Here is a 14,111-nt window from a genome sequence, read left to right as displayed (position 1 = left end):
CTTGCTCTCTGCCAAACACAAATTAAAATTTTCAGTATTTTAAGAATGATGTTAACTAAAAGTTTTTCGCAGATGCTTTCCCACATACTACTGTTAGTGTTAGTATTTCTTTCTTCCCCTTTCTTGTCTTCTTTTGGTTCATTTGAATTGTAAAAATCTCATTTAAAATTTTCATTGGTATTTTAGGCATACCTCTTGCATTTCTTCTTCAGTGGTTACTTCAGGAAAAGAATATATTTTCCCAAATATGCATAATTTACATAGTTACTAATAGTGTGATTTATACAAAAATAGAAACCCTGAGATCTTACATGTTGATTTTCCTCCTTCCAACTTTACACTATAAAAAGACATACGCCTTAAATCTCTACACCTACAGAACTCACTAGATAATGCTACTTTTTTAATATGGTGAGTTTTATGTATTTTAAAAAGAATTAAGAGGAATACAATATGTTTTTATATAAAATCATTATTAAACCATATATACCAATACAAAACAATATTGAACAAATGTTTACCGTTTTAGATTCTCCTCATTCATCCCTAAAAATTAGTTTGTCTTATCAATGTCACTGCTATGGCAATGTGGCTTCTTTGCCATGGGAGTGTGAAAAGACCAGAACTTGCCTTTTAGAATTGACCATCTGATGAGTACGCGGAGAATGCGTATGCACTGACTCCCAGGCCCCCCTGGCTGGGGTTGCCCCAGCCTTCCCTAGTTGGGGTTCCCTAGCATCCCCTGGTTGGGGTTCCCCTGGGCCATAACTGCTTCCTCATCCTCGAGGTCCTTGTCTTGGGGCCACCAGCCTGACAATGGCTTCCCAGATGCCTGGGGTTTCAGAGAAGGACTGGGGCAAGCATTAAAGAAGAGCTTTTAGGGAGTTCCCATCATGGTGCAGTGGTTAACAAATCCGACCAGGAACCATGAGGTTGCGGGTTTGATCCCTGGCCTTGCTCAGTGGGTTAAGGATCTGGCGTTGCTGTGAACTGTGGTGTATGTCGCAGACGCGGCTTGGATTCCGCGTTGCTGTGGCTCTGGTGTGGGCTGGCGGCTACAGCTCCAATTCGACCCCTAGCCTGGGAACCTCCATATGCCATGGGAAGCAGCCCTAGAAAAGGCAAAAAGACAAATAAATAAATAAAATTAAAAAGAAAATAAAGTGGAGCTGTTAGTCAGTAACACTGGAAGGGGGACATTGTCAATGTGAGTCAGAATCGTCCAGTACAAGTTGCTTGAACAATCGAGTCTCAGTTCTCCCATCTGATAAGTGAGAATAATGAAAGTACCTACCTCACAAGCTTTTTGAGAGCATTCCATATGTGAAAACTGTTCCTCATAGTTCTTGGCAAAAAGTGAGCCAGGAAAGAATTTTTTTTTTTTATCATTTCATCGATGGCAAATCCCATTGCCTCAAAAGTGAAGGTCCAGGGATTGATATGGGAGATAACAGACCAGGATCAGCAAGAGACTTAGCATGAGATTGCATCTTAGTGTTGAAAAGATCTGGATTCTACCACCACCTACCTACTCACAAAGCACTACTCCAGAGGCAACAGCTTGAGGTTATTGACAGCAAGGGACTCTTTCTTCTCTGCAAGTCATCCAAATCCCTTTTTAAAAACTGAAGCCGAGTTGGTTTACAATATCACATACACTTCTGCTCTACTCAAAGTGATTCACAACTTTTAAAGGTTATATTCCATTTACAGTTATTATGAAAAATTGGCTATATTCCCTGGGTTATACAATATTCCTTGTAGCTTATTTCTCTAACCCTTCCCCTCTCCCCACTGTTAACTTTGTTCTCTATATCTGTGAGTTTGTTTGTTTTTTGTTATATTCACTAGTTTTATTTTTTAATTTCCACATTTAAATGACATCACATCTTATTTCTCTTTCTCTGTCCAACATTTTCCACTTTGTATAACATCTTCCAAATCCATCCATGTTTCTTGGCTATTCAATTCAGTGTTTTCCTTTGCTTTGGATATATACTCGGGTGTTGAGTTGCTGGATCGTACAATAGTTCTATTTTTTTTTTTTTGAGACTTCTTCCCACTGTTTGCTATAGTGGCTGTACCAATTTACATTCCCACCAACAGTGTACCGGGGCTCCTGTTTATCCACATGTAATTTTTGGTCTTTTTGATGACAGCCCTTCTTAGAGGTGTGCAGGGATATCTCATTGTGGTTTTGATTTGAATTTCTCTGGTGGTAACAGTACTGAGGATGTTTTCATGTGCTTGTTGGCCCTCTGTGTGCTTCCTTTGGAAAAATGTCTCTTCAGGTGTCTTGCCCATATTTTAATTGTTTTTTTCTGTTTGTTTTTGATATTATGTCTAGGTCTTTACTACATTTTTAGTTTATTTTTGTATATTGGGTTAGAAAACATTCATTCTATTCTTTTACATGCATCTGTCCATTTTCCCAGCACCACTTTTTGAAGAGACTATCTTTTCTCCATTGTGTATTCTTCTCATCTCTGCTGTAGATCAATTGGTGATAAGTGCATGGGTTTGTTTCTAAGCTCTCTGTTCTGTTCCATTGGTAAAAGTGCCTGTTTGGGGGCCACTAACAAACTGTTTTGACCTCTGTGCTCTATAGTATACCCTCAGGTCAGGGGGTGTAATTCCACCAGATCTGTTCTTCTTTCTCAAGACTGTTCTTGATATTTGGCATCTCTGGGGTTTCCCCACAGATTTAAAAATTTTTTGTTCCCATTCTGTGAAAAATGCCCTAGGAGTTCCCTTCATGACACAGCACAAATGAATCTGACTGGAGTCCATGAGGATGCAGGTTCAATCGCTGACTTGCTTAGTGGGTCGGGGATCTGGCATTGCAGTGAGCTGTGGTGTAGGTTGCAGACATGCCTCAGATCCCACCATTGCTCTGACTGTGGTGTAGGCTGGAAGCTGTAGCACCTATTCGACCCCTATCCTGGGAACTTCTATAAGCTGTGGGTACAGCCCTAAAAGGCAAAAAAAAAAAAAAAAAAAAAAAGAAAAGAAAAAAGTTCTTGGAGTCTTGTAGGGTATGCACTGAATCTTCAGAATGCCTTTGGCGCTGTGGTCATTTTAACAGTAATTCTCCTGTCCATGAACGTGGCATAACTTTCCAACTGTTTGTGTTGTCTTCCATTTCTTTCATAAATGCCCTATGATTTTCTGAGTCTGTTTTATTCTTGAGGTAGGTATTCCTAGGCATTTTATTCTTTTTCATGTGATTATGAATGAGGTTGTTTTCTTTAATTTCTCTTTATAATGGTTCATTATTAATGTATAGAAATACAGAGTTCCCACTGTGGCAGAGCAGGATTGGCCGTGTCTTGGGAGCACTGGGGTGCAGGCTCAGCCCCTGGCCCACAAGCTTGGTTAAGGATCCAGCACTGCCACAGCTGCTGCTTAGGTCACAACTGTGGCTTGGATTTGATCCCTGGCCCAGGAACTCCGTATGCCATGGTGCAGCCAAACAAAGAAAAAATAATAAATACATGCAAGAGATTTCATTGTATTAATTTTGTATCCCACAACTTTACCAAATTCATTGTTGATCTTTAGGTGTTTTCAGGGTTTTCTACTTACGTAATCATGACATCTGCATAAAATAGTGACACTTTTACTTCTTTCAAATTGGATGCCATTTATTTATTTAATCTATTTATTTATTTGATGCTGTGGTTGGGGCTTCCAATAACATGTTGCATAAAAGTGGCAGGAGTGGGCATCCTTGTCTTGTTCCTGATCTTAGAGGACGTGCTTTCAGCTTTTCTTCACCAGGTATGATATTAACTCAGGGCTTATCATATGTGGCCTTTATTATGTTGAGGAATGTGCCCTCTCTACCCCCTTTTAGAGAGGTTTTATCATAAGCGGATATTAAATTCTGTCAGAAGATTTGTCTACAACTATTGAGATGATTATATGATTTTTATTCTTCAATCTTTAATGTGCTATATTACATTGACTGATTTGCAGGTATTAAAAACCTCTTACATCCCTGAGATAAATACAACTTGACCACAGTTTATGGTGATTTTAATACATTGCTGGACTCAATTTGCAAATACTTGGGGAATGTTTGCATCTATGCTCATCAGTGATTTTGACATAATTTTCTCTTTTCTGTTATTTTGTCTGATTTTGCTATCAGGTTGATGGTTGTCTCATAGCATAAGCTCAGAAGAATCCCTTTCTCTGCATGTTTTTAGAATAGCTTCAGAAGAATAGGTGTTAACGCCTCTCAATATTTGGTAGAATTCACTTGTGGAGACATCTGGACCTGGTTTTATGTGAGGAGGTTTTTTTTTTTCTTTTTTTTTCTGAGTCAATTACATTACTGGTAATTGGTTTTTTCATATTATCTGTTTCTTCCGGAATCGGTCTTGGGAGAGTTACATTTCTAGGATTTGCCCATTTTTTCTATGTTGTCCGTTTTATAAGCATGCTATTGTTCCTAGCATTCTCTTATAATCCTTTGTATTTCTGTGGTGTTCATTGCAATTTCTTCTTTTATGTTTCTGATTGTATTCATTTGCCCCCCCCAACTATGACTAAGTGCTTACCAATTTATTTTAATTTCAAGAACCAGCTATAAGTTTCATTCATCTTTTTTTAAGTTTCTATTTCATTTATCTATTATATATATATGTAATTGTTTTAAATTGCTAATATCAATATGAGACATATTTTAACAACCATGTATTTGTACTGTACTCTGTACATGATTCTGATTTTTGACATCATATTTTGCATCTAGGTGTTTTGTGTAAAAACCTGTTACACAAAACTATTGTAGATATAGACAATTTTACTACTTTTTTTTCTTTTAAGCTTCCTACTAGTTTTGGGCATGGATGATTTCCTAACTCTTTTGTATGCTTGCCTTTCCTGATGAGTTTTCTCCTTTCATAATTTCATATTTCTAGTTGTGACTTTTTTTTTTTCCTTAGAGAAGTCACTTACTATTTCTCGTAAAGCTAATTTAGTGGTGCTTAACTCTTACTTTGGGCTAATCTCTAAAACTTTTGATGGTTCCATCCAATCTGAATGAGCGCACTGCCAAGAGAAGTGTTCTTGGTTATAGCTTTTTCACTTTCAACACTGTGGATATATCCTGCCACTCCTTTCTCATGTGCAGAGTTTCTGCTGAAACTCAGGTGACAGCATCATGGGCGTTTCCTTCTCTATGTGTTGCTTTTCTTTTCCCACTTTTAGTATTCTCTCTTTGATTTTTGTCATTTTCATTCCAATGTGCTCTTGGTGTGTTCCTTCCAGGTTGATTCTGTTTGGTTCTCTCTGTGATTCAGACTTGGATATTTATGTCCTTTCTCAGGGTGGAGAAAGTTTCAGTTATTCTGTCCTCAAATATGTTCTCAGAAATTTTCTCTCTTCTCCTTCTGGGACTTCTATAACACAAATATTAGTACGTTCGGTGTTGTCCCAGAGGTCTCCTAAGCTGCTTTCATTTCTTTTCATTCTTTTGTTTCGTTCAGAGCTGGCGATTTGCACTTCGGTGTGGTCCAGCCTGCTCTTCCATTCCTCCGTATCATTTAGCTTACTGTTGATTCCTTTTCTCATTTCCAGCTATTGTATTTTTCGTGAGTTTGGTTGTTCTTTATATTTTCTAACTCTTTGTTTTAAAAGTACAACTTCTCATCTGGCGCGTCCCCCTTTTTTTTCTGAGTTCTTTGATCATCTTCATGCTCATTATCCTAAACTCTTTTTTGGGTAAATAGCTCATCTCCATTTCACTTAGTTCTTCTGGGATTTTATATTTTTCCTTCATTTGAAGCATCCTCCTCCATCACCTCATTTTGCCTAATTTTCTGTTTTTATTTCTATGTATCTGATAGGTTGGTTACATTTCTCAACCTTGAAGAAGTGGCCTTTCAAACAAATGTCCTATATTTCCCTGCAGTACACATCCCTCTCATCATCAGAGCCATAATCTCTAGGGGTGTTACCTATATGGGATTAATGAGCCCTTCTACTGTGACAGGCTACTTTGGGCAGTGTGGTAGACTTGTTGGTCCCTGGCGTGGTTTGCTGCACGGCCCTGCCTTGTGCAGAAACTGCTGGTAGGGTCAAATCATGAGGCAGCTGGCATAGAAACAGAGCATACCCAGGGCTAGTACTGAGTTACTGGGGGGAGAGGTCAGGGTCAGGAGATCATACGTCTAGTGCAGCCCACTGGCGAGCAGAGGTGGTCCTGGGGCCTGGCTGCATGGCTCAGGGGTCGTCCAAGCCCATTCCGACTTGTAGTTCTCTATTTGATTTTCAAGACTTTTGCTTCCTTACTTCTGATATGATAAGTAAAGAAGAAATCTTAATTTCTTTGTTTTTTAAAATTCAACTGTACATCAATTAACACAAACTATTACCACAAAGTCATTAATAGCATGTCTTATAAATATCAAAACAAAACACGTACCAATAAACACACACTGAATAGTTAAATCTAAGGTTATCTTTCTATGCCTGAAGTGTAGTACTGAGTATTTCTTCATCAGAAAGATAAAGAAATCTTGGAATCCATATTTATCCTTATGGCAATTTATTTATATTATACTTTTGATAATTATTAAATGAAAAATATAGAAGCATGTGTAACCACACAGAGAGAAGCAAAAAAATAATTTGACCACTTGAGAATTGAGGGAATTTGAAAGATTAATTGCTTTTGTGTGTGCACCGAGCAGCTCAACATCCCTGTAGAACATAATGACATTGCTTTTGATTTCACATTGGAAGCTCAAGAATCTTCAGAGGTTTATTCCCAAAGGGAGGCATAAATTAAAGATAGCTTTATAACCTCAATCAACAGCATTTGCTACAGCTGAATATGTTTTTATTCCAGGAGGTAAGATTTTGGTTTCTGCTAATGAACCTGAGATATGTATTTTCATTTACCATTTGAGAACATTCTTCCTAAAGCTAGGTCTGTACTGTCAAGATGGGGAAGAGGGCAGATATAATCAAGCAGTTAGTAAGCAACTTTAGCTGAGTTGCTGTTTCTGCCATCCATTTCCTGTGAATAAACAGGCATAGTCCATGACAAAGAGCCCTTGTTTGTCTGCCCATAATGGAAACTCACATGGCTTTTCAATACTCCCTAGACTCAGCATTCCAATATAATGCACATAAACTTACTGTCAGAAATGCTTTGGGCATTTACTGGGGTTTAAACATTTAAACGGAAGATTTAAAAATCAGAAGACACTGTAAATATCTTTGAAGAAAGACTTATGCTCTTTATGGATCTGATGCTTGAGCTTCAGGAGACTAACACAGTAGGTAGAGCTTTAGATATGTTAGAAAATTTGGGAGCAGGACCAATTTTAGCTGGGCGATCCTTCTCGAGTTTTAAGCCACGCTTCACTCAGGTACACGTTATGTTTAAACTGATATTTCACGGAGTTCTCACTGTGACCCAGTGGCTTAAGAATCTGGGTGCAGAAGCGTGGGTCACTGTGGAAGCATGGGCTTGATCCCACCCTGGTGCAGTGGGTTAAAGCCTATGCCATTGCCACAGCTGTGGCGTAGGTTACAGGTGCAGATTTGGAAACTTCCATATACCATGGGTGTGGCCATCCAATTAAAAAATATCAAAATAACATTTCATTCTACAAAAGTCCAATTAGGAAAAATTAATCAGGAAGTGATTAGATTTGTTAGAATAAATGTCTTAATTTTGTGTTAAATTTCATGCTTCCTACAGAAGAAATTACATCAATATTTCAAGCTACTTGATTCTAACTATTATTTCTAATTAAAGAATATGCAATAGATTTACAATGGGAAATTTAATATATAACCCTAATTTGAAATTCATTTTTGTTATCATATCAAGAATATTTTTATTTCTCCTTTAAAAAATCTTAAGGGATAGCTATCATGGAAAATGTACCTAACTAGCTGAGTCTTTTATACATAACTGCCAAAAGGCTTAAAGGATAATCTGTTAACCACTCACTGCAAGGAGTACTGGACTTCATGGTCAGTATTATTTATTGCAGGGTGACTAAAGGAATGGGAAGTCAGAAATTCCTGGGCTTCTTATTCTGACTCTGCCAATTGCTACTTAATCTTGTGCAACTTACATGACCTCCTTAGATTCAGTTTCCTCATTTAGAAATAATAAAAGTGGGTAACATTATTTTATGAAAAAATATATGGATTACATATATACACATTAAATATATATATACCTACATTAACCTACAGTATAAACACAAAGTTACAAGCATATAAAAATTTTAATCCTATGCTTATGATTTAGTGAGCATGTAATCATTGTTAGTTATAACTCAAGACTGTTTTAGAAAACCCTAGACATTTCTTTTCCTTTTTTTATAAAAATAACTGGCCTTTGTTGCTATACTTATCTGTCTTATATTATTAGTTCCTTGACTTTAAATCCACTCTAAGTGCATTTTTGCAAACACTATAATACAAAAGGTAAGAGAAATTACTTCCAGAGGTTTTCAGGCATTTATGCTAAAAAAGTTTAAAAAAGAGATAGGCTCATAATTGCATATAAATATGAACTGATTCTTGAATATCTTTATTTCTACACACTCCCTACGCAAGGATTACATACAATGAGACTACAAAATTTATAATTTATTTGATGAATTTTTCTATCACAGATTCATTTTGGTAGCAACTATGTCATCTCATGGATTCCCTGGGAGAGGGGAACCACACTGCAGTGAGAGAGTTCATTTTATTGGGCTTAACAAATGACCCAACCCTGCAAAGCATCCTCTTCGTGATCATCCTGTGTATCTACCTGGTGACCATATGTGGCAATCTCAGCACAATCATTCTTATCAGACTCTCTCCTCAGCTCCATCACCCGATGTATTTTTTCCTGAGCCACTTGGCTTTTGTTGACATGGGCTTTTCATCTTCTGTCACACCCAATATGCTTGTAAACTTCCTGGTAGAAAGAAATACCATCTCCTATCCTGGATGTGCCGTCCAGCTGGGTTCAGGTGCTTTCTTCGGGTCGACGGAGTGTTTCCTTCTGGCTGCCATGGCATATGACCGCTTTGTGGCCATCTGCAACCCACTGCTCTATTCCACGAAGATGTCCACACAAGTCTGTGTTCAGTTACTCACAGTGGCTTACATGGGTGGTTTTCTCAATGCTTGCTCCATTACTATTTCCTTCTTTTTTTTACTCTTCTGTGGACCAAATCGGGTCAATCATTTCTTCTGTGATTTTGCCCCCTTGCTGGAACTCTCCTGCTCTGATTTTACTGTTCCTGCCGTTGTCCCCTCATTTATAATTGGTTCCATCATTGTGGTCACAGTGGTTGTCATAGCCACTTCCTACATCTACATCCTCATCACTGTCCTGAAGATGCCCTCCACTGAAGGAAGACACAAGGCCTTCTCCACCTGCACCTCCCACCTCACCGCGGTCACTCTATTCTATGGGACCATCACCTTCATTTACGTGATGCCCAAGTCCAGCTACTCCACTGACCAGAACAAGGTGGTGTCTGTGTTCTACATGGTGGTGATCCCCATGCTGAACCCCCTCATCTACAGCCTCCGGAACAAGGAAGTTAAGGGGGCTCTGAAGAGACAGCTTGGCAGAAAAACATTTTCTTAGTGAACCCTATTATTTTAAAGTATTTGATATGAAGCAACTGAGTGAGTGTGGTTTAACAATATCCATAGTATGTCATTAGTCAAGGTACAAATTTTTAGTAAATGTAGGGAGTGGATTTTCAGATATCTAATTGAAAACCAGAGATCCCTAATGCCTCATTTTTCTCTTAATAAAATAAAATTTTATTTATAAGTAAGGAAAACAAATTGCCTCTCATGAAAAGATAATTCATCTATTGTAAATCACATTAAACTTTCATTCATGTATTTTCCCAAATTTGTATTCTGCCACAAATTAGGATTATTATATCTCCAAACCTTTAAGTCTGTGTCCATTTTTAAAAGAAGTTTACCCTGTAATGAGTGTGATAACAAAGGTTTTGAGTGAGTACATTCCAAGAGGATATGACACGTGGGATCAGACGTTTCTGGAGAGGATCTTGCAGGAAGGTTATCTGTCGAGGAGGGACTTTATGGACCCATGATTTCTGGCCCATGTTCTTAGTCTCTGGCTCCAGGCACCATAGAGGGTCCCCAAAGAAAGACAGGAGGAGATGTCCCTGACCAACCTGTGAATTCTGGCTGCTCCAAAGAAGACTCCTCTGTGGGAATAGGTAGGGTCCCTCAAGTCCTCAGGGACAGAGTGAAACAAATTCTCTGAGTGACTTGATTGTGGTCAGGTCTGCATCCATTCATGAAGCTGGACGGCACTGGATTTTCTCTCCCCTGAATTTCTGACTGCCCCCTGGAGTGCTTGAATCAACATCACATGCTGACGACGACTGTGTTTATTGTCCTTCCTGTCCCCTCCTTCCTGTTTCAGGCACCATTCTGTCTTTTTGCGGAGAGACTCTTGAGGCCTTAATCTTCTCACTCATTCATTTGTTCTTTCATGTATTCAAAGATTATGCTGAGTTTTCCTATATTGCCGATGTTCACAGGCCAGTGGTAATGTAAGTGACAAGCATCTCCTCTATCTGCCTTCATAGAATTTGTCTTATAGCATAAAAATATAGTAAAATTAACCATTTAGTTGTCAGACTATTTAAAAAGGAGGGCAAGAAAAAAGAAGAAAAAAGCGGGAGAGTCATGGAGCTTAACATCCAGGGCAGGCAGTGCCAGTGCAGGTCCCACTGGGAAGAGAACATCTGAGCAAGGATGCAGGAGGTGAGGACACTGCCTGTTGGATATGGTGTCACCTGTGTACATTTCTGCAGGTCTACTCTTCCCTCACAGGCATGCAATTTACCTTTGCGGCTTCTGTTCCCGTTATTACAGATCTGGTCATGTGAATCCATCCCATAATGAGCACAACCAAAAACAAAGACTAGAATGTTTAAGAGACTTTAAATATCAGGCAGAGGCTACACGATACTAAGGAATTGGTTCAGCAGAACTGGGAGAAACCAGAAAACCTAAGACAAATGCTTTCCTCATGAGAAAATGTAAGAGGCCAGAAGGAAATGTTACACCCAGCCCTGGATTTAGTGAAATGTCATCAAAGACTGTCCTGTATGTATTTCCTGGGCAATAATCTCGTTTACATCATCACCATAGCAATGGAAAGGGGAGGAGAGGTTTTCTGGAATAAAGGAACTCCCAGCCCAGAGAAAATACTGAAATAACTGGGTAAAGCATCCAAATTCAAGACAAGGATCTTAAAAGGCCTTGGGTGAGTGTAATGGGGTAACAGCAGTGGGGATGGGAAGGCATAAATTTAAGAAGTAACGAAGTGAAAAATATTTTTCATATACTGCTGAGGTCAGAGTCAAGAAAATGGGGCAGGTGGGATGATATTGCAGGATGGAGGGTTTCTTCAGGAGGTGACGACAACATTCCATTAAGAGTCACTCCTGAGTAGCTGACAGGGTCAGTGGAGTCTTCAGCCTCTGAGGTCTTGAAAACTACAGCTCCAACACCAATTGTATCTTTCATCTGGAGCCATTTCTTCCCTTGAGACTCTTTTCCTGGAAAGCATCAAGGAGGAGAAATAGCCCTATTTTCAAACCCAGCAAGACCTGCTTTCCTTATGCTTTTTCTAACCATGTCTCAAAAATCAAACAAATCCTTCTACGGTTCATGTATCTCTTCTCATGCTTTAGCACAAGCAGCTATGAGGCCCTAGATGGAAGCTTTTATACTCCTCTTGGAAAGCATCCCAGCCAAATGCAAGAACGTTCGAGGTACCCTTTATATTTTCATGTTATCACAGGTGATAATACCGACCAACTTCCTACCAGGACTAAGCAAGTGTCTTCTTGCCTTTAGTCCCTGAGATACTCTCCTCACTATCCTTCAAGGCCACACCGTCTCCCTAAGAGCCTTCCAGACGTCACTAAAAGCCCCCACCACCCCACACCGAGTTTCCTTCTGCTTCTCTTTCAAAGCCAGTGCCACAGGATCTGCGCCTCTGCTACAGCAAACTCTCACTCCCAGGTGTCACACTGGGAGGTGGTGTTCTCTACTGCACACACACTTCTCTAATCCTTGGTGTTTAAAGCAACAGCTGCTTGACTCCAGCTTAGGATGTCGTGATCCAGGAATTGAGGCCAGACTTGGCTCTTAGTCTTGGCTGTGGGACGACTCCAGGGACCAATGCAGGTTGGATCCCTGGCCTGTCATGTTGGGTTAAAGGATCTGGCCTTGCTGCAGTTGCAGCTCAGGTCACAGGTACAGCACGGATGCAACCCCTGGCCCAGTAACTTCCATATGCTGTGGGTGTGGCCATAAAAAATATCACTAGTAGAATTACTATATGATCCATCAATTCCTCTTCTGGTTGTATCCATCTGGAGGAAGTGAAAACAGGAGTCTGAAGAGATATCTGCACTCCCATGATTATGGAAATGGTTTGATATTATTATAGTAGCCAAGATATAAAAACGGCCAAGGTAGCAGTCAGAAAATGAATGGATGAAGAAGTTGTGATAAATGTATATGTCATAATGGAATATTGTTCAGCCTCAAGAAAGAAGGTAACCCTGCCATTTGCGACAACATGAATACAGCTCGAAGGCTTTATGCTAAGTGAAATAAGTCAGAGAAAGACTACGACTGTACATTTGAACTTATATGTGGAATCTAATGAAGCCACACTCATTAAAAAAAACAAAGGATGAGAGGTAGGGGTAACTGAAGAGGTGTTCTGTAAAGGTACAAAGTTGGAACTAGCAGATATGCCTAAGTCCTGGAGAGCTAATGCACAAAACTACACTCATTATCTATAATACCAGAGTATAAACTTCAAAGTTGCTGTGTCTAGAGCTTAGTTGTTTCACCACAAAAAATAAACTGTAATTATGTGATCTGATAAACGTTGTAGCTGTGCTGCTGTAGAAAACGTCCTGCAATACGTAAATGTGGCAAATCAACACTTTGAACATCTACAGCTTATGCAATCCTGTGTGTCAGTATTTCAACAACAATAAACTTCTAAAATAATATAGATACTACAAATGAAAGAGAGAACTAAAAATATTTTAGGGAAAAAATTGTTTTCATTTGCAAGTGACTGTAGAATAAAATTTTAATACATTTGGAGTGTAGTTGACGAAGAAATTATGTTACTTTCAGGCATAGAGCAAAGTAATTGGTTCTTCATATACACATCTTGATTCCTATTGAAGAGATTGCCCTGTGCTATATTTATTTCACACATAGTAGTGTCTACATATGTCAATCCCAACCCACTAATTTTTCCCTCCTGCTCCACATTTCCTCTTTGGTAACTATGAATTTGATTTAAATTTTTTCCCTTTTATTGTTTTTTAAAGGGCCCCACTTGTTGTGTATGAAAAAACCCAGGCTAGGGCTTGAATCCGACCTACAGCTGCCGGATTAGGTCATAGCCACAGCAGTGTGGGATCCCAGCCACGTCTGTCTTCTACAGCACAGCTCATAGCAGGCTGGATTCTTAGCGCACTGAGTGAGGCCAGGCATTGAACCCACATTCTCATGGCTAATAGTCATGTTTGTAACTTGCTGAGCCACAATGGAAACTCCCAGTTTCAATTTCTTAAATAAGTGACTAGACCCTGTATGGGTAAAGCCTCTTAGGAACTCGTTTGGAAACAAGCAGTTTTAGAAGAAAGCACTAACCATTCTCTCTCTAGATTGCTGCTCCTGGACTTGAGCAGCCGTATTCCAGCCTCCAGCCAACCCTGATCCCTTCAGACTTGCCCCCACAATCTGAACTGGCCATCTTTCCAGTTACTATCTGTCCTGTGTCAGTGGTTTCTGTATACAGACAGACTCTCTGGGTTGTCTCAAGTCTGAAGTCAAGGGGAGATCCTACCAGAAAACCAGGACCTCTGTTCAGTCCTGGATGGGTTTTTCCTCTATTTGCAGGGCTTATCTGTATGCTTGTGCATAAGGGTATATAGTTACACCACCCCCTCTATTTTTTCTAATTGCTAGCATATTATGGTGTGTTTAACATGTTGCACCCTTAAAGCTGTCTGTTGATTTTTTTTTTAATTTCAAAAATC

General features: G+C 39.3%; 2 protein-coding genes across 2 annotated transcripts in view; one reads left to right on the top strand and one right to left on the bottom strand.

The window, feature by feature from the left end:
- The window catches only part of OVCH2 (ovochymase 2), a 500,449-nt gene that overhangs the window by 146,446 nt on the left and 339,892 nt on the right, over positions 1-14,111 (bottom strand). The window lies entirely within an intron of this gene.
- LOC110258380 (olfactory receptor 5P76-like) lies at positions 8,647-9,625 on the top strand. Its single transcript, XM_021081670.2, has one exon. It carries the CDS (start codon positions 8,681-8,683, stop codon positions 9,623-9,625), a length of 945 nt encoding a protein of 314 aa, XP_020937329.2. The 5' UTR covers positions 8,647-8,680.

Source organism: Sus scrofa, chromosome 9 (genome assembly GCF_054392235.1).
Source record: "Sus scrofa isolate SSC_HxYL_T2T_F1_AM1 chromosome 9, Sscrofa_HxYL_maternal_Yorkshire_Landrace_v2.0, whole genome shotgun sequence".
NCBI classification, from domain to species: Eukaryota; Metazoa; Chordata; class Mammalia; order Artiodactyla; family Suidae; genus Sus; species Sus scrofa.
The sequence above is the reverse complement of the archived record's forward strand: the minus strand, read 5'-3'. Positions and strand labels throughout refer to the sequence as shown.

Bases quoted from the DNA above. Each gene is read 5' to 3' on its own strand.
- LOC110258380 (XM_021081670.2), top strand. From the start codon at position 8,681: ATGGATTCCCTGGGAGAGGGGAACCACACTGCAGTGAGAGAGTTCATT.